We start from the raw sequence: 27,347 nt of genomic DNA, 5'->3' as shown, positions 1-27,347 counted from the left end.
CGTGCCCCCTTCCCCACCCTATTCGTTGCTCATCCTCTTGTCTAAGTTGGTGGAGCAGGAGACTCTTCGTCTCAGGGTCGTGGGTTTGAGTCCCACGTTGGGCAAAAGATCCCCCACATTGCAGGGGGTTGGACTAGATGACCCTTGTGGCTCCTTCTGCAATCTTTATGATTCTATTATTCCACAGCATTGGGCACAACGAGGTCATCGGGATGTGCAGAGTGGGCAGCGACGCAGATGCACCCGGGAGGGACCACTGGGCCGAGATGCTGGCGAACCCACGCAAACCCATCGAGCACTGGCACCAGCTAGTGGAGGTGAGTCTTGCATTGCAGCGAGAGCAGGAACTACAATTCCCATCATCCCTGCTAGCTAGGGATGATAGGAGTTGCAGTGCAAAATCAGCTGGAAACCCAAGTTTGGGAGACACTGTCTTAGAGGAAGTGGGGGCGTGGCGTCGAAAAGCCAGGGGTGTGATCTGCGGGGTCACAACGGGAGAGCAAGGACGCCTCGGTCCTCTATGGGAAAAGCAGGCAAAGGAGTAGCATCCAGTGGTTAGAGGGCAAGGCTGGTGGCTTCAAAATGCCGTCAGTGGGATTTTGGATCATGGTGGGAGCTGAGAGCATCCCGTTTGCTCCTTTGAACACTTCCTCCTCTCCCCTTCTTCAGGAGAAGACTTTGAACAGCTACATCAACAAGAATCCTCCAGCGCGGGACAAACCCAGCATCGTAGTAGAAAGCGTTCAGTCGGACTAAGGCAACCACCACCAGCCCTTTGCCACCAGGGACTGTGAGTACCTATGGCAGAAGGGGGCAGCGGGGGCAGGGGAGAGAGAAATGTACCCACAAGGCATAACTTTAGTGCAATTTGAAGATGCTTCCCTGGTTACTTATTTTTTTAAAGGGGCAAAAAAAACCCCACCTGCACTGAATTTTTTTAACCACTGAACTGTTTTTATTTTGATTCTATATTTTGTGTTTTTATATTTTGGTTTTGTTCTGTGAACCACCCTGAGACCTCTGGGTATAGGGTGGTACAGTGGTACCTCGGGTTAAGTACTTAATTCGTTCCGGAGGTCCGTTCTTAACCTGAAACTGTTCTTAACCTGAAGCACCACTTTAGCTAATGGGGCCTCCTGCTGCCGCTGCTGCACGATTTCTGTTCTCATCCTGAAGCAAAGTTCTTAACCCGAGGTACTATTTCTGGGTTAGCGGAGTCTGTAACCTGAAGCGTATGTAACCTGAAGCGTATCTAACCTGAGGTACCACTGTATATAAATTCAATAAATAATAATAATGGTGATGGTGATGATAATAATACAGTCGTACCTCTGAAATCAAACAGAATCCGTTCCGGAAGTCCACTCAATTTCCAAAACGTTTGGAAACCAAAGCGTAGCTTCTGATTGGCTGCAGGAAGCTCCTGCAGCCAATCGGAAGCGGCGTAAGCCCCTTCGGATATTCAGGTTCCAAATGTAGCTTGCAAACCGGAACAGTTGTGGCATTCGGGAGCCAAAACGTTTGAGAACTAAGCTGTTTGAAAACCAAGGTACGACTGTAATAATAATAATAATAATAATAATAATAATAATAATAATAATACCAGTACCTTGGTCACTCAGCTTGCTTGCGGTTCCCCCCTTTGACCACCTGAGGGTGTCAAAGGCAGCTCTTTTACAGCTCCTCTGAACCCCCTTCCCTCCCCACTTTGAGCAGGTCAAAACAGGCCTGTGGCCAAGGGAGGGCTATTGAATGCATTGCTCCACCTGCAGTAACACTTTGCCCCACTTAGGTTTTATTTATTTTTTATTAAAAAAAACATGCACAGAGGTCTTAATTTGTCACCTCACAAGCCGCCCATTTGATAAATGAGGTTTTCATTTTGGAATGGAAATTTGGCACCCCTGCAGTAGCAGGTCCCATCCAAGAATCCTGTCCCCTTGCTCACTGTGGATTGCTGTACTAATGCTTTCAATCCCCGCCTTTTGTCTATCATAACTGGGAACATGCCTGGGTAACTTAAGAAAGCTCTAGTTTATATACAGTAAGGAAGGCATTTGGTTTTAAGTAACCAAATGCCACAATCAGGACACGGGTGGCGCTGTGGGTTAAACCACAGAGTCTAGGACTTGCCAATCAGAAGGTCAGCGGTTCGAATCCCCATGACGGGGTGAGCTCCCGTTGCTCGGTCCCAGCTCCTGCCAACCTAGCAGTTCGAAAGCACATCAAAGTGCAAGTAGATAAATAGGTACCACTCCAGCGGGAAGGTAAACGCCGTTTCCTTGCGCTGCTCTGGTTCGCCAGAAGCAGCTTAGTCATGCTGGCCACATGACCTGGAAGCTGTACGCTGGCTCCCTCGGCCAATAAAGCGAGGTGAGCGCTGCAACCCCAGAGTCGGCCACGACTGGACCTAATGGTCAGGGGTCCCTTTACCTTTACCTAAAACACCAACAGATCTGGTTGGATGGTCTTTTCATTTTCTTATATTGTGGATTATGTTTATATGGGATTTCTAGGATCCCCCCCTTTAATGCCAACCACTAAGGACTAAACCCTACACAAATTCAGAGTGGAGTCCCTAAGAGGGTGGGATGGCACCTTCTGGCAACTCCTGGTGCCAAACGTTTTGCTCTGCTTTCCTTTGGACCTCATCGGGGAGGCCAGGGCAAGGGGGGAACTTGTCTGGGCTGCCCAGGACTTCCATACACCCTGCCCTGGCTTGTGCCCGGGGTGTGTGTGTGATTTTGGGTGCTGTTAACTCAGTAGTTTGACTTGACTCCCAGAGGCACACTCCCATTTCCCTTGAGACAGACAGATGCCAACAACTCCAGCACAACCCTGGTGGATTACCTGCGCTGAGAGATAGACAGAGGATGTGTAAATATGTGTATGGGCCTATGGCCGTAATAAATATGTGTTGTGTAAATATGTTGGTTCTTGTACACTTCAGCCATACCAGTCTCTGCAGCCACAGCTGGTGCTGTGATTCTCCAACAGTTTGACCACCCTCGGAGGCACATTTCACTGTCTTTTGAGAAGACAGATGCCATCAATAATACAGTGGTACCTTGGTTCTTGAACTTAATCTGTTCCCGGATTCCGTTCGACTCTCGGAATGGTTCAAAAAACCAAGGCGTGGCTTCCGATTGGCTGCAGGAGCTTCCTGCACCCAACCAGAAGCCGTGTCAGATTTTTGGCTTCTGAAAAACGTTCGCAAACCAGAACACTCACTTCCGGGTTTGCGGTGTTTGGGAACCGATTTGTTCGGGAGCCAAGGCATTTGAGTACCAAGGTACCACTGTACCAACCTGTTTCTAACACACACACAACACTAAAGTAAACCACACTGAAACCACAGTTAAAGCAGTATACAAATTCCAATAATTAGAGAAGCAATATCACTGTTCAGAGCAGGGATGGGGCGTCTGTGGCCCTCTTACATGTTGTTGTACTCCAATGCCCATCATCCCCAGCTGGCATGGCCAGTGGATGATGGGAGTTGTAGTCCAAGAGCACCTGGAGGGCCACAGGCTCCCATCCCTACCAGCCAACTCCCAGTTCCATCCTATCCCAAATGCTGCTCTCTAAAAGGTACCTCTCCTTTTGTCTCTCTCCCATCATGCCCAACCTAGACTAAAATGTGGGTGGCGTTCAGGGGGAGAAGAAGGAGCAGCAAAGAAACCAACATCAATTTTCCTTTCCTTTCTTTAGGGTTCCAGTGATGTGGGCTCCGCCTCGGAACTTTCTGGACTGTTGTTTCCTCCGACCCCGCCCCACAGGAACTGTCAGCAAAGGGGAGGGGGGACGCCTGATATGGTGGGGTGTGAGATTCTGCCCCTCTTTGATCCCCCAGGAAACCGCTGCCTGTTGCATCTTATTTATTTTTTTCCAAAGCCATAAAGGCAGCCACCAAGGAGCATTCTCCACGCGGGGCAGGAATTGTGCGTGCTGGGCGTCTAGAGCGGAAAGACATTCCCCTTTTCCCCCCTCGTCCTTTTTACATCGGGGAGGGAGGGGAGGTGGCAGTCGGTGACATGCATGTTTTGGGAGTCTTTGCTAAGAAGGGTCAGGCTCGGGCGCGCCACCTTTTTGTTTTCCGGCGGAGGTCCCGTACCTTTTCAACAAGTTGCATGGCAGGCAGGAATCCAACAGGTGCCCCCTTCACGAAACACACCTGTGGGCCAGGCGACTGCTCTGTTGGGAGTTTTGACAGCAAAAGCAACAGAGACTCCATGAAGGGCAGGAGGAACATTCTTTGACAGGTTTCCAGATTTAACCTTCTCCCCTCTCCCTCCCCAATCCCAAGTATGGGATTTCGCTCTCTTCCTAGCTGTGATTTTTGGACAAAGTGACTGTTTACCCTCTGCTGGGGAATGTGGAAGTTTTTTTGTGTGGTGGAGGGAATATTCTGGGCTCCCTCTCTATTCTTTGCTTTCTCTCGTCACAATAGGCCTCTTGGATAAGGTAAGAGGACAGGGAGTGGTTCCTTCTGCTGCCTAGATGGGGGGCAAAGAGGGAAAAGGTCCTCCCATTTTGCGAGAATGCACGCGGGACCCTTTGCTCCAGTCTGCATGTGGGGCAGTGGGAGACGTTGGGGCTTTCCTGCCCTCGCGACTCTGCCCAGAGGGGCAACAGACAAAGAGAGGGTTAAGGGGGGGGCACTGCCAGTCGCGTCCGACTGTGCCCGCCCATGCTGAAAAATGGCCGCGGCATTTCTCAGCGCGGATTAAAAGGTGGCCTGTAGTCACCACAAAAGGCTCCACGATGGACAAAGTTTGGAGCCCATGTTTTGCTCCTCCTTTAAACTGGATTGGGGCCTCCCTGAACTCCCAGCGTAGTCAACTGATTCTGGACTGTTCGTGTGTGTGTGTGTGTGTGTAAGTGTATGGGGGTAACAGTGTCTCTCTTCCCCCCTCCTTCCCCAAACTTTGTTAATTTAGTTCTTCTGTAGCTTGCATGGTTGCCTCCCGCCTGGTTTGGGTAGGCGGGCTGGTTCCCAGATCTAAGCTGGGGGAGTGCCTGTTCAGAGAACCCAGGTGTCCTAGTTTTGTCTTATACAAGTCCTGCTCGTGTCGCTCTTTCTCCCTGCTTCTCTCCCCCCCCCCGCCCCCCCGGAATTTCTTCTTCTTTGGAATGTCAAAAGGTGTTCTGTTTTCCCGCCCTTGCCCTCCTTCTATGCCCCCACCCACCCAAAACGCACGTCCATTCGTCATTTTGTCTTTGTCCGTCCTCTCGTTTATTGAGATTCTGTCCTGTTTATGGTTGGGTTGGGTTTTTTTGGGTTATTTATTTATTTTAATAATATAAAAAGTGTGTGAAATGAAAGTGGGGAGGGGAACAAAACAGGAAAAACAGCCCTGCTTCCTAAACCTCTGTCCCCCTTTTTTTTGGAGAAGCCATATACCTCCCCCCCAATTGCTTGGGTACCAACCCGCCCAGCACAAGTGGGGGAGGGGAGGGGGCCGGAAGGTGTTCTCTCTCTGCAATAGGTTTGGAACTTGAAGCTGCTGCTAAAACAAAACAAAACCGTGACATCAATAAAACTGGATAAAAACACCATCTTTAAGACCAATGAGATTGAAGCAGTGGAGGGCTGAAGCTGGGTTTGTGGATTCCAAAAAGTTTGGGGCTTGTCTCTCTCGGAAACATTCTCCTAAGTCCAGTGTTTCCCAACCTTTGGTCTCCAGCTGTTGATGGACTACAACTCTCATCATCCCTAGCAAGCAGAACCAGTGGCCAGGGATGATGGGAACTGTAGTCCAAAAACAACCCAAAAAACACTGTCCTAATCATTTCCATATAAATCCATTCTACCAGCAAACCTGGCGACTGAACGGCACTGCAGACAACTGTGGCATCTTAAGCTTGGGGTGGGGTGGGCAGTGGCATAGCATAGGGGGGCACAGGGGCAGTTGTCCAGAGTGCAAAATTGTTAGGGGGCCAAAATTTCAACACCCTGTGTTGCCTCAATAAAGCTGCGTGGTTCTCTTGCTGGGCTCCTGAAAAACAGCTTCCCCATGTGAACCAGGAAGTGATCTCTCCAGAGAACAGAACAACTCTTCTTATGTGTACTCTGCCCATTTTCCTCCCTAGCCTCCCCTTCCACACGTCCCCGGACACTGGCAGCCCACGCTACACCACTGGGTATGGAGTGGGGGTTTAGAGCCTGACACTGTAGGAATGAGGAACCAGCCCCCCTCCAGCTGTTGTTGACGTTACAACTCCCACCCATGACTAAGCAACCGGCAGGAATCTGAATACAACATCTGGAGGTCCACAGGCGCCCTATCTCTGCCTATATAGAATGATCATGTTGCAGACTGCGAAATCTAGCACGAATATAGCACAGTTGCTCTGACTTTTCAATACACACTTGTTTTCTTTATTTTAAAAAAATGCATTAGCTGATCTGTATGAAATCCTTCAGCCAGCCACACAAGAACCAGACTTTATGTAGTCAAGACAGGAAGAGGAGATCCTGTTCTTCCAGTTTGCGTCTGTGTTTTGGAGTGAGCATGTGTTATCCAGGCTAATAGTTGTACCCGAGTCCCAACCAAGAATGTAGACAGAAATGAAGCTCCCAAGGGTGGCTGAATTTGGGGAGAAGTACATTGCAGGGACGTGGGTGGCGCTGTGGGTAAAACCTCAGCGCCTAGCACTTGCCGATCGTCAGGTCGGCGGTTCGAATCCCCGCGGCAGGGTGCGCTCCCGTTGCTCGGTCCCAGCACCTGCCAACCTAGCAGTTCGAAAGCACGTCAAAGTGCAAATAGATAAATAGGGACCGCTTACTAGCGGGAAGGTAAACGGCGTTTCCATGTGCTGCGCTGGCTCGCCAGATGCAGCTTATCATGCTGGCCACGTGACCTGGAAGTGTCTGCGGACAGCGCTGGCCCCCGGCCTCTAGAGTGAGATGGGCGCACAACCCTAGAGTCTGTCAAGACTGGCCTTCGGGCAGGGGTACCTTTACCTTTTTTCATTGCAGGACCTCAGACAAACCCGGTAAAAAGGGCCAGGTCAAAGACCACTGAGAACACCGTTCCCGCTTCTCAGGAAGACCACATTTGGAAGGGGGGGGGCCTGTACCATTAAGCTTTATGTCAAGAATGCCTCCAGATAGAAAACTAGACATTGGGGAGAAAGGTTCTGGTATCTCCAACCTGCTAGCCTGCTGCACACAGCCAACTTCAAAAATTCCATTAATCAGGAATGGGAAACCTATACCTCCAGGTGTTTTTGGACTGCCAATTTCCAGCAGACCTAGGCAGCCCAGCAGCAGCGGCAAGAGATACCGTATTTTTCGCTCTATAAGACGCACCAGACCACAAGACGCACCTAGTTTTTGGAGGAGGAAAACAAGAAAAAAAATATTCTGAATCTCAGAAGGCAGAACAGCAAGAGGGATCGCTGTGCAGTGAAAGCAGCAATCCCTCTTGCTATTCTGGCTTCTGGGATAGCTGCGCAGACTGCATTCGCTCCATAAGATGCACACACATTTCCCCTTACTTTTTAGGAGGGAAAAAGTGAGTCTTATAGAGCAAAAAATACTGTATGCTGTCAACAGGTGGAGGGGGCCACAGGTCACCCCATCCCCAGGCCGCTAAGCAGCAAGGGCTTTTACAGTTGCTGCCTATTTAAGGACTTGCTTAATTATGCAGCAACTAGCCATAGGAAGCAAGAAAATTACTTTCAGGTACGTAAACAGGCAAAATGCTTGGCACAAAAGTACAGCAGGTTTGGTGGAGGAAGATCTCTCTGTTCCTCTGCTGCCAGCCCCCTCTTGGGGTTTTACTTACAAAAGCTGGCCTTGTAAATGGTGCCTGACCCTGCCTGCGTTGCAATGTTAAGGAGTCGGGCTCAGTAAGGACTCTTCGGGTCAGATATAAATAAAACAGTTGTAAGGTAGTTCAGTTCTTGACCTTGTCTTGTTCCAAGGACAAGAGGCTCAGGAAGCTGGGCTAGCAAAGGAGCTGGAGATACCACTAGACCAACAGATCAATACTTCTCTGATCCCAGTGGCTAGAGTCTGAATGTACTTAAATCAGCAAGAAGGGAAAAGACTGGAGCAAGGATCTGGGGTTCTCTATGGCAGAGTAGGGTCCATTGGACCCTGCATCCGCAAGCAGGCTCTTCCTTTTGTCCTAAAAACACAAGCACTGCTTACGTGAAAAAGAATAGAAACCCACTATTCATCGTTCTTGCCCAGTGGAGCACCCAAGTTGCAGAATCCGTCACAGCTATGAGCAGAAGAGATGTGCTGCTGCCGCAGCTGGTTATCTTTATTTAAAGTGCAGCGGTCTGGACCCTGCAGAAGAGAACTGGGGCAGGCTAAGTACTTGCAGGTGCAGGACTGCAGAATCAGTAGCCTAAATGCCTTGGCCTTCCTCTGCAGGGAACAAAAGTTCCTCTGGTTTCTAGGTCCGGTGATGCAAAGAAAAGCTCAGGGATACATGAGCAACATCAGCTGAAACCTCAAGTATCCCAAAAAGTTTTTTTTAAAAAAACCCTCAAGTAAAACTCCCTGCACAGCATTCGCTTCCTTCCATAGGGGCACTTTAATCACCCCCTTGGCTTGCATCCAACTCACCAGTTCCTACAACTGCCCCAGTGAACCGCCTTGGAAGCAGAATTATACAATATAAGCAAAAGTGCAGCCCTTCAGTGTATTCCAGGCAGACTGTTGGGGTAAGATACTAGCTATGTGGAGGCTCAAAGCCTACTCGCCGTATTAAACAGACACGGGGCCTTGGCTTGACTCCTAATTCAAGCCCAATCTGTTTCGAGTTCAGGGTCCAAGCCTGGGACCCCACCCCCCCAGGAAGCCAAATACCTTCTGTGTTTGCCTTCCTGTGCATCCCACATTCTAGAACTCCTCCCCACTCCCGAGTTCTGTTCCTTTGTTGTTGCTGCGGCAACACAGGGACAGGAAGCTACAGGAAGCCCAGCTGGGCCACAAGAGTGACCCACAGTCGTGAGGGACGCAGCATGGAAGAACACCGGCCAGGACCACCACAACGGGGGATCCATGCGTTCTGGGTTCTGGGTCGTAACAGGTAGGCAGGAAAGTCTCGGCCGGCACTCATATATGGTTCACGGTAGTTGCTAAGAACTGGGAGTGGCTCATTTTGCCTAACAAGCAACAGGGGCTTACTGTGTGCCTTTCTTACCTGTCACATCCTCCCCCTCTTAACTACTACAAAGCAACTAACCTGGAATATTTGGAACTATCTGGCAATGGTGCAGAAAGGCCCTGCTCTCTGCCTTGCCTTAGTTGGCTGTAGCGTCGGGGAAGCTGTTACTGCTATCTTGGCCCTTGGCTCTTCACCTTTTTGTGGATGCACATTCCTCACATAAGGGACCGGGGCATTCAAAGTGTTCCAAGGAAGCAGCACTTCACATTCCAGCCACAAAATCTAGCATGACTCAATGGAGGTGGAGACAAAGTTCCTGATTAAACAAGCACACCAGCTCCACTCAAAGCCAGACATCAAGTCTGCAAGTTTCTCCAAGATGTTCCATCCATCTAGCTGAATGTTCTGCCTGCTAAGTGTTTGGCGCAGGGTTGGGCAAGAGCCTATTAGGAACGGGTTATTGACCTTATAGGCCAGCTTGGGAAACTAAAGGGTGAAGGCAACATTGCATAGCTGATTTGTTCCCCTGCTCATAAAGAGACAGGCTGCCTTCTTACAGAGGCCGGTTTAACCAGCAAAGGTTGATACTGCTGCCAAAGCAAATGAAGTGTTTCCCACCGGCCACTTGCCAAAGCCAGGTTCAGTAAAGCAGCAGCATGAGGCCCATGGTAGAAATGAGCCCATTCACATGGATGGGAAGGTAAACTCCCAGAGCCACTTTTTGAAAAGAAACTACTGACTCTTCTGCTGGATACTTCCTGCCCTTGCCTGCAACAAACAGCATCCGAGATTCATTTGGGATTTAAGCCCAGCGAGAGCAGTTCCCATCTCTGCCCCTGACCTCTAGGACAGTTTTTCCAACTGGGATACACCAGTGGGCCTCAGTGGCACAGCCGGCACAGTACTTCTTCCTTGCCTGCCCTGCTCTCTAGCCCTGCCAAAGCCTTTTGGTTGAACTAATGCCAGCAAGAGCCACTCCTTACATGCTGAGCAAAGGTAGCCAACAGAGAGAGGTTCAGAGGCAGGGAGGTTCCCCCTTTCTCAGGAGAAAGGGCTGGAAGTGTTAAAGGAAATTAAAAAGTGAGATAGAAAGCGTATTATTGATAAAATAATAATCACCACCACCAAACCGGGAAGAGAAAGGGAAGAGGATTACAGGGGCTGCCATGGGAGGAAGTGAATGTAAAAGGACCAGAGAGGATGGATGAAATGGGCATGGTTGTTGTTTTCTTAGGAAGTGAAAGCAGAAGCTACAGGTGATGGCTAAAAATTACTTTGAGAGGCACATAGAAAGGGGAAAATAGCAAAGACTACACTTCTCTAATTAGGGCCCTGGGGTGAGCAAATTCTACCTAAAATGGCGAAGCTGCATCGCAAAACTCCCAGAGTGAATGCCTGTGCTTGGCTTGAGAAAAGCTTAATTATGAAACTCCTTACCACAAGGAAACCACTATGGCAAATAATCTATAGCAAATTCAATAGATTAGATAACGGCATGATGCTGGTCATTGCTAGTTTATGCCCAACTCTGCCTCCACCTTCCTCCATTTTGTGACCGGCTGTGCCCTGCACCACCAGTTTGTGGCTGACAATCCCAGTAATCTTTAGCCATCTCAGGCAGGTCTGCATGGAAAGTTTGAGAGTCCTTGCTCTAGAAAATGCACAGAAGCAGATGGCTTGAATGCACCTCTTTCCTTGTCAGGACAGGAATTGGCAAAAACACACTCGGTTCCATAGACAGAGCTGTGGCACCTGGTAACTGGGTTATTTTGAGCATGCTGTCGGTTCCTTTTGTTTTCAGTATTATCAGGAGAGCCAGCTGTAACTTATTGATTCCACCTATGCATCTCTTCCCTGTACTACTATTTTCAGCCTCATCTCCTCTGCTAGTAACAAAGGCATCCTACAAATATCTTCTACAATCTTCTTCTTTTTTTTTTAACCCAGCAAGCTCCTAGTCCTCATGTTTTCAGGGATACAACAGTCTAGAATTGTGGACAGTTTCAACTGCAGGGCTTGGTCAGATAACCATTTCCTGTTCTGAATCCTGAAGGCAAAATTTGAGTCACTCAGACATAAATATTAGAGTGCCCAGGGACACAGTGGTGTGGTTACTTGGGAGCGAATCTACCTGGGTTGACAGGAGGGCAAACTGGCATTTCCCCTCAAACTCCAGCGGCACTTATTTTACGATCAATCCTGGCCCTGCTCCCCCACAAATCAAAACTAGGAGAGATGCCATTTTCCTCCAATATTATTTATTTACACGATTCCTTCCCACAACATAGGAAAGGCAGGTTCCCTTCACCGCCCCCCTCCCCCGGCACTGCCTCCATTGCCCCCTCCTTGTCCCCCTGCGTCAGGTGCTCCAGACATCATGAGGAACAGGACAATGGGGATGATGTACATCCACTGTGGGAGAAAGAGAAAGAGGTTACAGCTGAAAAGAGGCTCTCCCTCCTGTGCAATGCACCTGCTCCTTCCCTGAATTCTCCTCCTGGGCAATGGCAACAAGTGCCCCCACCACCCTCAAGGTCTGCCCACCCCCATCAGCCACTTCGCCTCCGGAAGAGAGTTCACTTGAAAACCAAAACGCCATTCTGTGTTTTGTATCCCTCCCTCCCCAATGGCACGCAGACACGGTCCCTTTTTCCAAATCCCAATCACAAGATTCCCACCACCAGGGATTAAAAATGGTTAAGTCTCTGTGACAGCCAGTGGAAAGGGGGTTGTGCTCATGAAATAGGAAGGACCTTCCACCAGAAATAGGGAATTTTGATTCTACCATGCTTTGGTGGGATGCAGGGGAGCAAGAGCCTGGCAGGACGAAACGGAAAAGGACACAGAGGAAGGGCTAGACTCCCGTTTCCATAAAATGAGCCTGGCTTTCTTTTCACAAAGAGTTAGCTATCCAACCAGGGGGCAGAGGAGGTGAGTTTCTTGACTCAAGCAGGGCAAGTAGTAGGTAAATGAAATCAAAACAAAACAAAACAAAACGTGGCAACAAGCTTTTGAAGGCTTTGGCTGTTCTTGGAATGTACTGTACCAGGGACTAGAAAATGGAACACCAACCCACTGAGTCAATCGATCCACAGGTGATGAATGGGGGAAGATGCATCTATCTACCTTAAGCACCCTCCACCTTGAAAGACAGCAGTGGGGTGGGAAGCCCAGGGCCCTCCAGGTGCTACTCCTATAACATCCTATAACTCCCATCACCCCAGACCATGCTGCCTGGGGCTGACAGGGGTTGGAGTCCTTCACCTGGAGGGCCAAAGCTTTCTCATCTGTGATACAGAGATTGTGAGACAGAAAGGGGCTTACAGGAAAGGCTTTTTGTGTGTGGGGGGGTGTGCTTTCAGGGAGATATTGGCGGGGGCGTGGGAGGTAGGGAGAAAGAGGAGCACCGAAAAGTATTGAAGGTGTGCAGGAGGAAGATGGAAGCAAGATGAGCTGAGTGTGGCTTTACTTTTGCTCAGGGCTGACGTCCTGGCTCCCGAGGGGCCGTTGCAGAGCTGGTTGCTAGGAGAAGCACTGCCCCGCCCAGAATTAAATGCCACTGCAGGGATTGGGGAGAACAGATATCAGAGTAGGGAGCAGGGATCGCCCTCCACCCTCACCCAAGAGCAGTGCTTTGACCAGATTCAGAGTCAAGCCAGCAGTCGGACTCCTGAACTTATTCTGTATTTTTGTATGGAGGGGAGAGGAAGAGAAGGGAGGAGCTGGGCAGCTGCTCTTCCCCACCCCCACTTACATATTTGGCAAAGAAAGATTTCTGCTCCTGCGGATTCTTGGCTTTCTGAGCCTGCTCTTGTTCCATGCGTTCAATAAACGCTGCCGTCTCAGGGCTGGGGAAGAAAGCAAAATGCCATCAGTGGCAAAAAAGAAGAAGTCAAAGCCAGAAAAGAGAGAGAGAGAGCGGAGGAAGGTGCAAATCCTCATGCTGCTGCTAAAAATAAAGGGAATATTATTACAACATGGGATACGCCCAACACATTTCAATACAGTGGTACCTTGGTTTACAACCATAATCCATTTCGGAGGTCCGGTTGTAAACCAAAACAGGTTGTAACCCAAGGCACGCTTTCGCCAATTGGGCCTACCCCCCAAAAAGGGGACACGCACTTCCGGGTTTGACATGGTTGTACAGTGGTGCCTCGCAAGACGAAATTAATTCGTTCCGCAAGTCTTTTTGTCTTGCGAGTTTTTCGTCTTGCGAAGCACGGTTTCCCATAGGAATGCATTGAAAATCAATCAATGCGTTCCTATGGAAACCGCCTTCAGACCAGGTCCGGGGACAGTCTGTCCCCTGACCTCTTCTGAAGGCCGGCGGGGGGCGAAAGTCTTTGCCCCCCCCCGCCTGCCTTCAAAAGCCGTCTGGGAGAGCGGAGAATCGCAGCGCGTTTCTCCGCTCTCCCGGGAAGGCAGGCGGGGGGGAGCAAAGACTTTCGCCCCCCGCAAAGCAAGCCCATAGGGAAAATCGTCTAGCGAAGCGACGCGAAAACCGAAAACCCTTTCGTCTTGCGGGTTTTTCGTCTTGCGAGGCATTCGTCTTGCGGGGCACCACTGTAATCCAAAACGGTTGCAAACCAAGATACCACTGTACAATCTTCTCCATGTACCAAGTAATAATATTAATAATACACAAAGCAATGTTCTGCAGTCCCTCCCCTCATTTATACAAGACATCTAAGCAAGTGTCCATCACATCACCACATCTTGTGGCAGTGAGTTCCATGCATTTGTTACCTACTTCGCTGCCTACCAGAACCCCTGCTGCCAGCCCTGCCTAACTGCACACAGAGACTCACACAGCTGCTGGTATGGGCTGCTGGAGGAGGACGGTGGTATTGAAGAGCTCCAGGTCCACATCTTCCACCTCAGCCCCATGGCAGGAACTGGGCATGGTGACAATGGAGAGACCAATGATGTTGCCAGCGACATCCGTGTGAACAGTCAGCCTGTCTGACAGATGAGACTCCACCATGGAGCACTGCAAGGAAGGGGAAGACAGACAGAAGTTGTTGACCATCTTACCCTTTTCTCCAACGCAAACAAGCAATGGATGCAAGCTGGCCTTCCTTGGCTCAGCTAAAAAACCACTGGTGGTGAGTAAATGGAGCCCACAACAGGCAATGCTCTGTCCAGAGACAGACTCATTTTGAACTTGGCCACTGTCTTCCTACGTTCTGCCAGTTTCTTAAGATTAGAGGATAATAAAGATCAAACCCCAAGTGCATGTAGGAGTTGGGTTCTTGGTAGCTGTGCCAACAAGGAAGGAGTTCCTTTCTTCTGGAGCCGAATCAGCCCCCTAGCGCCTTTAGGAAGCATCACAGACAAGTTTCTAACTTAGGAACCAAGCCAATGTTTCCCCACATTTCTGGCTCTCCCTCTCTCAAACCCCCAAATAAGATACATGCACCCTCAACCACTTCCAAAGCTGTCATGTGCCTAGGCTAGATACTTATTTAGCAAGTTTTTAGACTGCTCTTCCTTAAAACAATTCCAAGGCAAACATTTTACAGTGTAAAATGTAATCACCTAATACACAATGAAAACCAAGTACAGAAAACCTGTAAAACAATAAGCTCATCTTCACATACAATAATTCAATGGGGCAAAGGGGGGCAGGCTATGCAACTCCAAATCCAGTGTGGCTGGCCAAAGGCCTGAGCGAAAATGTTTTCTTGCCTGGCACTGAAAGCCCATCAGGGTTTGTGCCAGTGCAATCTGTGAAGGGAGGGGACTCCACAACTGAGTGTCAATATTGAGAATGCCCTCTCAAATGTTGCCTGCAGTGCTGCTAAGAAGTCACCTCTACCCGACTGTAAAGTCCAGGCAGGTGTATATATCTGAGAAAGAAATCCACCCGTTTGTGGGTATTCTGGCAAAGAGGTGATGTCGGCCCAAGATGCTGGGCAGAATTCAGCTTCTCCATCTGCACTCTCCACATGCAGGAAAGTAGGACCCTTGCCCAGGGTTCCCCATGAATGGCACTCACCGCTCGGATGAAAGAGGTGACGTATTCAACTCCAGCCTCCTCCATGCTGCCTAGGGGCCGCCGTGGGATCCGCACACGGTACATCCCACCCTCTGTTGCCACTTCCTGGGGTTTGTGGAGAAGAGACACATAAGGAGAAAGGAGGCACAAAGCGCCCAACTCCCCCAAACCCCACCCCAGCTAAAGGAACCATATCACGGTTGCACAATCAAAACTCAATGGTATTGGAATACATTTGATTAGTTCTGCATGGCTTATTTTGCTTTCAGATAGTAATTTAGAGCCTTTAAAAACATACAGAAGGAAATAATGGGAAAGTGAAGTATTTACAAACTTCTATCAGGAGAGACAGAAATTTGCTCCTTTTTTTTTAAAAAAAAGGTCCTTGGGATGCTACAAGTCTGTTTCATAGGCACAGCCACCATAAAAAATGTAGCATAAACACCGACAACTGGGAAACACTGGCCTGCAAGCGCTCCAATTGGAAAACAGCCTTTACCAAGGTGTCATGGGCTTTGAAGACGCTCGAACTCAGGACGAAAGGGAGAAACGTGCAAAGAGGAAGGAACGCTTGGCAAACCCTCACCGTGATCAACTCCCGCCCGGAAACCTATGTCCCCATTATGGAAAGATGTGTGGATCCAGAACTGGCCTCCACAGTCACTTATGGACTCACTGTTAAAACCGTGTTTATGGAAGACAATCTTACTTGGCTACGAGTGATTGCCGAAGAAGAAGACACACTATCCTGCTGGTAGCTGGCAGGTGCATGTCACACAACACACACTCCAAGTGCAGCATCACCAAAGTCCCCCTTCCATCCATGAGTCACCCTCACTAGAAGAAAGTCCCTCTCTTTCAAAGTGCCCCCTGGCTAACTGAGACTGCTTCTCCTGGTGAAGGCAAGGCTTCTCCTCTCCCAGCCACACTCACCCGGAGTTTGTTGCGCTCTTCCTCAGACAACTGCTTCTGGCTTAGTGAGAGGCTGGAGTCGGGGCCCACACTCCACAAGAGGGTGCCCCGCTTTTTGAACCGGATGCTGTCATCTGAAAGAGAAAGAAAATCCCACAGGGCCCTCGATCACGGTCAAACTCCGGTAGGATGAATCCCATGCCTCTTTCTGTATATACCTCCTGACCAGCAAGGCCCAAATCAGGAGATCCCAAGCGTCTTAGTTCCAACTAGACCTCCCATCAGAAATCCACTGGTGCGACACATCTTTGTCCCTTTTCTCACCAGTATGTTGGAGGTGGAATGCACACAACCATCAATCCAAGCCCTACCAACACAATCTAGACACCAGTGTAGCACAAAAAGAGAACAGGTGCACACAGAAGCATTTACATGGGCAGGGACTGAAACAAGAAATTGCTCGGTGGATTTTGAAATAGGTATTTTTAAGGAACTTCTATTTTTGGAAGACAAATGTAGTCAAAAATTCTTGGGCAAAAGTAGGCATGTGAATGTGCTGGACAGCTGCAAAGGGACTCTGCTTTAATCCTTCCCCAATGCAGCAGTTGCCCCAATTGAGGGCAGGGGTGCTTCACTTCACCTTTCCCAGGAACTGGGAACAGAATAGAGGGGACAGGGCTTCCCCTCCTCGCAGCTAGTCTGGGAAACTTACAGTGCTTTCCAGTGACTATTCTGGGGGAAATGGAATGGACAAGGGCCAGGGTTTTGCAAGAGGGCATGGAAGAGGAAAGTTATGATTTATGCTTTCATGGACTAGAGCCCACATTCTGAAGGAGAAGGCCTTCTCAAGCCTCACTCGTCATATCCAAAGCAAAATCCATCTACAAAGTAATCTCTTCCTCTTCTGCTTCACATACAACATTAGGGGTGACTTACACCCCACACCACCTGCGGCAGGAGATAAAATCCAAGCTTGTATCTGAGAGGGGCACAGCAGCAGCAGCAATGTGGGATGCTTCATTTTCTAATGGATTTTTTTTCCTGTTCCATAAGTTCATTAGTAATGGTGAACTGATGCCAACTGCAAATGCATCAGGCAAGCCTGGCAGTTTCAAAACTTTTAGCTATGTTTACAAGTAAAATAAGCATACTAAATCAAATCACTTTCTGGGATATCAGATTTCCCCCCCCCCCAAAGTAAACTGAAAATTCCCCAATGCCTATTACCTCATGCAAACTAGGGAAAATCTCCCCAAAACCCACATTAATGAACCAAATGCACCCTTCCTGAACCCAGTAGGGCCATCAGACCAGGAATCTCATAATAATTATGCAATGCCAAGCCCCCATTATCACAAAATATCCAAGGTGAGTCACATGCATACAACTGCACACAAATAATAATAATAATAATAATAATAATAATAATAATAATAATACTAAATTTTATTTATATCCCGCCCTCCCCAGCCAAAGCCGGGCTCAGGGCGGCTAACAAAAATAAAACAGTACAAAAGTACAGTACAAACAACACTCTAAAATCATTCATTATAATGAAAAGATCCCCACATGTATACATTTATGAACACATGGAACGGACTCCCTCAGGTTGTTGTAGACTCTCCTTCATCAGAGGTTTTTAAGCAGAGGTTGGATGGCCATCTGTCATGGATGCTTTAGTTGAGATTCCTGCATTGCAGGGGGTTGGACTAGATGACCCTTGGGATCCCCTCCAACTCTACAATTCTATGATTATACAATATAGACATTCAGCTGAGCGTGTGTAGGTTGTGGATGAGCCTGATGCCATGAACCTTCACCCGCCCTGGGTATGTTGCCTAATCAGGCTTCACAAACCCTTGGGTCCATCCCTACCCCATCAACTCACCCAACTCAAATGAATGCTCCAGCTGCAGGTTCAGTCCACAGGCCTCAGTGTCACGGGCCTCACCTGGCTGGAAGGAACAAAGGTAGATCAGAGAGTGATTCTGATATTGTTTCGGCTTCTGTCCCCATCCTCTGCTGTGCCCCTGTTCTTTCCCATTTCCCACATGTAACAGGCCTGACACCTACTTTCTTAAAGAGCACACTGTTGACTGCCATGAAGCAAATACAACAAAGCTTCTCTATGCCAGTATACACAGCATGTCTTGCTTGGGAACAGACTCTCATAGATTTGGTGGCAAACACCGATTACAAAATACTGATACTTTCATTCTGGATGAAAACAATGGTCAATGCCAGAAAAAGCAGATTTATGACATGCAAATGCAACTAAATATTATAATACCTATAATACCTAACTGATTCATTGTGACAAACTTTTTAGACTAGAGCTCACTTCAGATGCATAAAATGCCACTTGAGACATTATACCGTGTATGCAACAGGTTTTCCACCCATTTTAAGTGACTTACAAGAAGTATGACACAGACTTTATTAGGTAAAAGTTGTGCTAAGTGCAAAGAAAAACACCTCTCTAGCCCCACAGCAGCCAGTTCAAGTCACTGGAAATTCACCTGTCCCAACTTGGTGATGCCAACCACACCTTGTGGAACTCATGCTGGAGCAGTTGCCTCATTTCTAAGCAGGAGTTCATTACGTCTGAAGAGGAGAAAGCGGACAAGAAAGGCTGTTTTCCCTCTCTTATAACACTCGAATCAGACACCCAAGTTTCTCAAGGATTCCGAGGAAGCTGAATGCTAGGACTTTCAGGACGGGCAAAACAATGTACTTCCTCAGAAAGAAGAAAGCTAAAACCTCTGGAACCCACTGCCACAAGCCACTGCAACAGTCACAACCTCGCACAGATCCAAACGTGGGGTGGGGCTAGACAAATTCATGGGAGTTAAGGCTACTAGTCATTGTGGCTCTATGCCACCTCCAGAATCTGTCTGTATATATGCTATACATTGCAAAGCACCCCATGCTTTACAATGGGAACTGTAGTTTAAGGGTGCTGGGTGGCGCTGTGGGTTAAACCACAGAGCCTAGGACTTGCCGATCAGAAGGTCGGCGGTTTGAATCCCCGCAATGGGGTGAGCTCCCGTTGTTCGGTCCCTGCTCCTGCCAACCTAGCAGTTCGAAAGCACGTCAAAGTGCAAGTAGATAAGTAGGTACCACTCCGACGGGAAGGTAAACGCCATTTCCGTGCGCTGCTCTGGTTCGCCAGAAGCGGCTTAGTCATGCTGGCCACATGACCCGGAAGCTGTATGCCGGCTCCCTCAGCCAGTAAAGCGAGATGAGCGCCGCAACCCCAGAGTCAGTCACGACTGGACCCAATGGTCAGGGGTCCCTTTACCTTAGTTAAGAAAACTACAGTTCCCAGGATTCTTTGGGGTGCGTGGAGGGTACGTGGTGCGTACGCAGCTCTGAGAGGGCCGCTGCCCCGTGTCCTGCCCATGGGGCTTCTCAGGGGCCCCTGGCCAGCCGCCGTACGAAGCCAAACGCAGGACTAAGCAGGCTTCTCCTCTGAATACTAATCAGCCGGTCTCCCGGCAGCCAATCCCCGCTCGGCCCTCATTGCATATTAATTACCCACCCCTCAGGAGACTCACTCTGAGGCCAGACTCCCCCCGGCAGCTCCCGGGTCCGGCGGCCCGGGCGAGGAACGGCGACGACAGCAGGAGGAGGAGGGCGAGGAAAACCGAGAGGGAGCGGCGGGAGGGCCTTCCAGCGGCCCCCACGGCGGCCATTGCTCCCTTTTCCCCCTGTCACGTGACGGAGCGGGCCGCAAGGCACTATGGGAGGAGGGGCAGGCGTGGGTTAACCGAGGCGTCTCGGCGAGTCGAGAAGAGCCAATCGGAGGCCGCCGAAGGTTTGGCTCGCGCGCGCGTGCGCGCAGGAGCTGGACCTCCTCCTCTGAATGCTACCCGGTTTTAAAAAAAGGCGGGAAGCTTGCTGGGTGGACGCAGAACAGGTGGCCTCCCAATAAATGTGCACTATTTAGGCTGTGATCCTATTGACTTGAAGCCAGTACCAGATTTACATATAAGCTAAACAAGTTATAGCTCAGGGCCCCACTCTCTTGGGGCCCCCCCAAAAAAATTAAGAAAAAAAAAAGATGGACATTTCCAAAATATAAGTTAAAAAACTAAATAAAACAAAACCTACATACAGCAACAGTGTTTTATGTTGTGTAGGCTCCTCTGATGTAAGTCATGGGCCCCACCTGTTAGCCTGCTCCCTAAAATATCACTGGTTTGCTCATTTCTAGATATAGGCTGCCTACATTCTGCATGTGCAAATGGCTTTAGATACCTATTAGGTCCATAAATTACCATATAGCATATATTCAACACACAAAAACAGCGACAATTTGTTGTTGACAAAGGACAGCTGGACATATAAAGGGCCCCATTACCTTCAGTAGCTTAGGGCCTCAGCAAACCTAAATCAGGCCCTGCTTAAGGCAATTTTTTTTTGGGGGGGGAGAAGAAAACAAATGGGGGTTTTGTGCATCAACACGCTGTCTCTACTGCCTTGCAGAGCCATGAGCCCTTTATTAATCTCCTCTTATATTTATTTATTTTGCCCAACATTAGCCACTGATGATTGGGGAGCAGTCTGCGGTTTCCCTGATGTCTGGTCAAGCAGATGAAAATCGAGACAGAAGGGGCTACTGTCTGTATTTCTGTTGCTTCTGTCCTTGCTCCATATGAATTCAGGCACCGGCTGCATTTTTAGGGGTTTCAGAATCAGTTTTTCCACAATTGTTCCTCCCTCCGCTTCTCAACATCGCGATGTCTCACCGTACTGTATTGTGATGTTTGGCTGGTGATACATTGCAATGTTGAAAAGCTGACTTTGTTTCCCAATTGTCTTTTGTGACCAGAACAGAATTTCTTTTCCCCCCTTTTTTTCTTTTCTATAATTTTTATTAATTTTTGTGTTTCACATTTTAGAATATTCATTGAAACAACCTTAAAATATCATGGACTTCCCTTCTCTTTCCATGGTTCATTTTGCATTGTAGCACCTTCCTTCAGCATAACATAAATCCCTGCATATTTTACATAAACTAAACCATTCAGTAAGGTATTCCTTTATTACATCCATCAAAACTCATCTACACTGTTGAATTTATCTTAATGCTGCTAAGATTTTCACAGCTGTACACAATTATTTCCCATATATTTAATAAACATTTTCCAGTCTTCTTTAAACGTATGTTCTTCTTGTTCTCTTATTCTATATGTTAGGTCCGCAAGCTGCACATATTTCATCAGTTTTAAGTTGCTATTCTTCTTTAGTTAGGATCTCGTTCATTTTCCATTTTTAGGAAACAAAACACGGGCCGCAGTATTGGCATACATAAATAACCTTTATTGACACCTGGGAATTTCCATCTGAATTATCCCCAACAAAAAGGACTCTGGTTTCTGTTGTGGGTTTTTTTGGAAAAGTACTTTTAAACATTTTAAACATTAAAATAAAACACCAGAATAGGATTTCTTGGCACTTTCAGATTTTTCCCATGTCCTCCTCCTTCTCCAAACAGGTTCTAGGCTGCAGTAGCCCGGACCGCTTTTGTGCCCACTGGATGTCCCAGGTTTTGGAATGGGAGACCTGCAGAGGTGCCTAGCTACCGGGGAATATGGCTTGCTGAAGGATTGTCCCCTGTTTGAAAGCAATTTCATGCAGGTGAGTTCGGTACTTGACTCGCAGTGGAGGCTGCCCCATTAGAGCAAAGTGCCCCAAGCAACCCAGGTCTGCTATCAGCCAAATACACCTGCCTACCTTCATACTTAAAAGCCAATGCAGCCTGTCAGCTCTCAGGGCTGCCCTTGTAGAATTCAGCATGGGGGGGGGGGGGAACAAAGCGAATTAGTTGGTTCCGCCTACTGTTGGCTTCCCTATTTTCCACCCCACCAAACACCACTGATATAACCCTGGCAGGCCCACTTGACTAAAAAAAGCTTGGTCAAATGTGTTGCAGTTGGTTCATCAACTGATTCATCTACATAAATATGTGTAGGATTGCAATACAGGCTAGGTGATGGCACTTTTCCTCTCCACAACATATGTTATGATCTTCTGGATTATAATGATTCTAAGTACATAAAATTCATAAATACATCATGTGTTTTTTAAAAAAGTTACTCTGAGAATAAGATGGCGAAAAGAAGGTATGTAATAATTATAATATGCTGCAGTAATAGATAATTTGAGGAAACTACGGAAGGGTGGAAGGGAAGTTGATTACCAAGGGAAAGAATATTTGAAAATGTTTGACTAATTGTCTTATATTTTTGGAGCTCATACCATCGCACACCCCATAGTCTCCTTTGACTGGACTTAACTGTCCAGGGGTCCTTTACCTTATTTTTGGAAAATTTAAAAGAAAAAAATTTTTAAGCATCTGCATCACCCAGGAGATTGCAGCCACAGAGATAAGAAAAGAAGATCCATTCTGTTGTGTGGAGAGGTCACTTCCTGCTTCGCATAGAGAAATCTTGCACCCAATTTTGCGCCCAGGGCAACCATCCCTATGTCCCCCCCCTCCCCATACACATTACACCACTGGGTTTCCTCGCCTGTGTTTTAGCTGCTACTAAGTGCTTGGGGAATTCCCTGAAGTTTGGGAGGACCAGATGTCTCTTTTCCTTGCTTTTAATAGTCCTGATGTGAATGCCGCCCTAATATGTTCTTTAGCGACAGTTGCTGTGAAGGCATGAGAAAGGGAGTCTCTCTCTTCCCAGGTTACCAAGACAGGAGACATAGCCAACAGGGTGACCGTGGGCATTGCTGCCACCAGCCCAAGCCTGGAGCTGCCAGATCTCATGTTGCTGGCCCGACCCGGCTCATGCTTAACAGGGCAGTACCAGTGTGAGTGTCCCAATCCTGAAGCATCGCCAGGCCCCGACGATGAGCTGCAGCTCTTTGGGTAAGTCCTTTTCTCAGCATCCACAGCACTTACTGCCCAGTCCTGGAGCATCCCTACAACTCGGAGGTAAGTCCCAAAGGTTCCAGTGGGTCTTGCTTTTAAGGCAGTGTGTTCTGTTTTCAAGCCTGTGTTCCTAGGGTTGCTGCCTTAAATCATGGTGTAGGAGGCATAGAGAAGGTCTGGAATCTCGAGGCTGCCTGGAAGTTTTGCTTCCAGATTATGTAATCCTACTCACTTACCATAGACCATGAATGGGGAACCTGTGGGAGGGGTGTTTTCTTAATAACGTATTATAGAAGGTGGTTGTTTTACTGATAGTTGTAATTGTTCCACTGGTGGTTTGCTAATTATTTTATACAATTTATGTTGCGATCGTGATCTTCCATTATGTCATTGTTATTTGTTGTTTGTAAGCTGCTTTGTAACTCGCACGGGTGAAAAGTGGCATAGAAACATAATAAATGAAATTAAGTTAATTGGGCCAGAGGGAACCTTATTGGCTACCCAGACATAGAATCTAAAAAACCCTGCAGACCGGAGGTTCCTCACGACTGAGGTAGATGGATCAATGGTACGTAGCAGTTTCAGAGGACTTGGGGTACAGGTGGCAAAGCAAGATGACATTTCTGGGCCTTCTCAGAAGGCCCTATGGATAAAGACAGTCTTTTAACTAAGGTAAGCCATTATATCTGCAATTACAGGCCAACCTCTTTCTCCAAATCCTGCCTTAGCCTTGCTGTCTTTGGACATAGACCGAAGCTCCACCCTGCACCACTGAGAACTACAGTCATACTTTGGAAGTCAAATGGAATCCATTCCAGAAGTTCGTTTGACTTCCAAAACGTTTAGAAACCAAAGCGCACCTTCTGACTGGCAGCCAATCGGAAGCCGTGGAAGACATTCAGCTTCCAAAAATAGTTCGCAAACCGGAACAGTCAGTTCCAGGTTTGCAGCGTTCAGGAGCCAAAATGTTCGAGGACTAAGCTGTTCAAAAACCAAGGCACGACTGTACTAGGCTTCTTACTGACCACATCACCATAAGCGATAGCTGAGCAACGGAAGATCCAGACTGAAATACCCCTAAATATATGGGAGAATAATATCTGGGATACAGCGATGCCCAAGTGTCTTACCAGACACAGGAGGGCACTTAAAGGCATCACGAATAGACACCTTCCAAGACACAGGGGCCCCTTTCCTTAACTACGTTAATGACCCAAATCAAGACCTTGTTATACTAACCGCTCAATACTCTCAGTGGAGAGGTTATGTTTGAATGTTGAGTGTGTAAGTGTATGTCTAAAGACAATGGATACAACAAGCACCCTTAGATGTAATTAATAATAATAATAATAATAATAATAATAATAATAATAATAATAATTTATATCCCACCCTCACCAGCCAAAGCTGGGCTCAGAGCGGCTAACAACAATAAAAGTAACACAGAATTCTAAAATCAATTCATTCTAAAATCAATTCAAAATCAAATTAATGGCAACCATTGGGCTAGAGATCTATGAGGATTACCAAAGGAGGGGGTCAGCCTGTGCCTTGGCCAAAGGCCTGGTGGAACAGCTCTTTCTTGCAGGCCCTGCAGAAAGATGTCAAGTCCCGCAGGGCCCTAGTCTCTTGTGACAGAGCGTTCCACCAGATCGGGGCCACAGCCAAAAAAGCCCTGGCTCTGGTTGAGGCCAGCCTAACCTCCGTGTGGCCCGGGACCTCCAAGATGTTTTTGTTTGAAGACCGTAAGGTCTTCCGTGGGACATACCAGGAGAGGCGGTCCCGTAGGTATGAGGGTCCTAGGCCGTATAGGGCTTTAAAGGTTAAAATCAGCACCTTAAATCTGATCCTACTCCAGCGGGAGCTAGTGCAACTGGTATAGCACCGGGTGAATGTGATCCCGTGGCGAAGACCCCGTAAGGAGTCTCACCGCGGCATTCTGCACCCGCTGGAGTTTCTGGGTCAGTCTCAAGGGCACTGCTAGGTAAGTATTTAATGGCTATTGTGTTTGTTTAAAAGCAAATAAAAATTGTTAACCAAAAAAGACTAGGGTAAGCCTAAGCGGCTTGAGGGTTTTCAGGCCGATCCCCACAAGCACTTTGAGTTGAGACTACAGTGCAGCAGGGAGCAGCCAGGTGGAATGGCAACCGGTGACAACGGCCTGATTTCCGGAGCTGCCGCACTGATGTGAGAGTGGCCCTTTTGTGCCACAGGAGGGTCTTGGGGAGCAGGTGTCTCACCCTACCTTCTCCTGTAGGGACGTGGGTGGCGCTGTGGTCTAAACCACTGAGCCTCTTGGGCTTACCAATTGGAAGGTCGGTGGTTCGAATCCCCGCGACAGGGTGAGCTCCCGTTGCTCTGTCCCAGCTCTTGCCAACTTAGCAGTTTGAAAGCCTGCCAGTGCAAGTAGATAAATAGGTACCAGTGTGGCAGGAAGGTAAATGGCATTTCTGTGTGCTCTGGCACTTGTCATGGTCCTCCGTGCACCAGAAGCGGTTTAGTCCTGCTGGCCACATGACCCAGAAAGCTGTCTGCGGACAAACGCCGGCTCCCTCGGCCTGAAAGGGAGATGAGCGACGCAACCCCATAGTCGCCTTTGATTGGACTTAACTGTCCAAGAATCCTTTACTTTTACCCTTTACTACCTTCTTCTGATGAGCACATTTCTTTCTCCTCCGCCAGGCTTCTGCCCTTGAAGTTTGTCCGGATCTACATCCACGACGAGACGCGATACCAGCTCAAAATCCGCCTGGCCAACGGCCGCACCTTTTACCTGCAACTTCTGGCACACCCCCTCAAACAAGAGCATGTCTTTGGGCAGTGGGTACGGCTGCTCTACCGCTTGCGCTTCCACCAATCTGACGCTCCCGTCGCTTATGAGCAAGTGAACCAGCAGAGCCGGAGGCCCAGCAGACAATATTAGGTGAGTCTTGGCTCGCTTCCCCAAGAAGCCAACGGATCCCTGGGTCCCACTTCACCAGGTGCACCAAATAATGAGGAAGCATCCAGATTCCTGGGGATGATGGTACATCAGGGGAGAGAGCAGAGAAGAGCAGTGGCTGCTCCTTTGGGCAGAAGGTGGCATGTGTGCAGAAAGTCCTCCACCAGCAATGAGCCTGGGAGTGCATACCCTCCGACATTTCTCTGAAATGGGGGCATCCTATTTATTTAATAATAATAATAATAATAAATATTAATAATAATAATACTCCACTTATCTGACTGGGTTGCCCCAGCCACTCTGGACAGCTTCCAACATATATAAAATATAATAAAAGAGCCAGTGTGGTGTAGTGGTTAAGAGCGGTAGTCTCTAATCTGGGAACCGGGTTCACTTCCCCGCTCCTCCACATGCAGCTGCTGGGTGACCTTGGGCCAGTCACACTTCTCTGAAGTCTCTCAGCCCCACTCACCTCACAGAGTGTTTGTTGTGGGGGAGGAAGGGAAAGGAGAATGTTAGCCGCTTTGAGACTCCTTAAAGGGAGTGAAAGGCGGGATATCAAATCCTTCTTTTTCTTCTAAACATTTTTTTTAAAAAAACTTTCCTATACAGGACTGCCTTCAGATGTCTTCTAAGGGTTGGATAGTTACTTATCTCCTTGGCCTGGAGGGTCGCATAGCTCCATACCGTCCAACATTTCTCCAATGAAAATAGGGACATCCTACAGAAAAGCGGGACATTCCAGGATCAAATCAGAAACTGGGACGGTTTCTGTAAATCTGGGATTGTCCCTGGAAAATGGGGGCACTTGGAGGGTCTGGGAGTGGCCATGTTCACATCCGCACCTGGCATTTAAAGCACTCCTATACCACTTCCCCCAAGGAATCCTGGGAACTGTAGTTTGTTAAGGATGCTGAGAGTAATTAGAAGACCCTTCACAGGGTCTACAATTCCCAGCACCACTCTGGGAACCAGTTGTGACCACTCTGGAGAACCAGTTGATGAAGCTTCCAAGTTCTGAGGCCCAGCAAACCATAGGCCATTGCCAGGCAGTCAACAAAGGATCGCTAGGCCTAAAAGTATTATGGTTTCTGGGGAACTGCGACCTCTCAAGTGCGCTTTAGGATCTTCTCTATTGTTCGTCTGCCTCCTACATTTCTGTCTCCCCCTTTCTCTGTTTTCCTTTGTGCTTTGTATCAGGAGGAAAAGAAAGCGTGTTCTCCAGGTGATGAAGAAGACAATGACTCTTGGGGAAAGCAAGGATTTCTTTTATCTGTCCCCCGAAACTAATACAGAGGAAGGTCCCCCTCCCTGGCAGGCTGCCTGGCCCCGGACACCGTTCCTCCTCACGTGAAGTCGTCCCAACGCACCCAAGGAGGAGACCGCACCCCCGTTTCTTCCCCCCTCACACACACAATAAAACCAGTGAACACAAATGCTGTCTACTCGGCTGATCTTTGGCCGTTCCATCCCCTC

General features: G+C 48.3%; 3 protein-coding genes across 6 annotated transcripts in view; 2 read left to right on the top strand and 1 right to left on the bottom strand.

Moving 5' to 3' along the window:
- The window catches only part of SYT3 (synaptotagmin 3), a 54,769-nt gene extending 49,210 nt beyond the window's left edge, over nt 1-5,559 (top strand). For all 3 annotated transcript variants that reach the window (XM_081884153.1, XM_081884155.1, XM_081884154.1), the window contains exons 8-10: nt 188-317; nt 670-790; nt 3,712-5,559. In XM_081884153.1, coding sequence (XP_081740279.1) covers nt 188-317; nt 670-756 — 217 coding nt within the window. In that variant the 3' untranslated portion in view covers nt 757-790; nt 3,712-5,559. The remainder of the gene's footprint in view (nt 1-187; nt 318-669; nt 791-3,711) is intronic.
- A 3,331-nt stretch (nt 5,560-8,890) lies between these two features.
- GARIN5A (golgi associated RAB2 interactor 5A) lies at nt 8,891-27,307 on the top strand. The gene is made up of 5 exons (XM_081884487.1): nt 8,891-9,050; nt 21,542-21,684; nt 22,743-22,927; nt 25,613-25,853; nt 27,072-27,307. The coding sequence occupies exons 2-4, from the start codon at nt 21,601-21,603 to the stop codon at nt 25,851-25,853; spliced, it is 510 nt and encodes a 169-aa protein (XP_081740613.1). The 5' UTR covers nt 8,891-9,050; nt 21,542-21,600; the 3' UTR covers nt 27,072-27,307.
- EMC10 (ER membrane protein complex subunit 10) lies at nt 11,414-19,789 on the bottom strand. 2 transcript variants are annotated; one of them, XM_081885744.1, is made up of 8 exons: nt 19,599-19,789; nt 17,930-17,996; nt 16,063-16,175; nt 15,130-15,234; nt 13,940-14,121; nt 12,883-12,976; nt 12,598-12,687; nt 11,417-11,540 (listed from the first exon to the last, which is right to left on the bottom strand). In XM_081885744.1, the coding sequence occupies exons 1-7, from the start codon at nt 19,734-19,736 to the stop codon at nt 12,604-12,606; spliced, it is 783 nt and encodes a 260-aa protein (XP_081741870.1). In that variant the 5' UTR covers nt 19,737-19,789; the 3' UTR covers nt 11,417-11,540; nt 12,598-12,603. The 2 variants fall into 2 exon arrangements, with proteins under 2 accessions (XP_081741869.1, XP_081741870.1); XM_081885743.1 differs by lacking the exon at nt 12,598-12,687 and having other exon boundaries at nt 11,414-11,540.
- Nucleotides 27,308-27,347: the final 40 nt, after the last annotated feature.

The sequence above is a fragment of the Podarcis melisellensis genome (assembly GCF_964234715.1).
Source record: "Podarcis melisellensis genome assembly, chromosome: 13".
NCBI lineage: Eukaryota > Metazoa > Chordata > Lepidosauria > Squamata > Lacertidae > Podarcis > Podarcis melisellensis.
The sequence above is the reverse complement of the archived record's forward strand: the minus strand, read 5'-3'. Positions and strand labels throughout refer to the sequence as shown.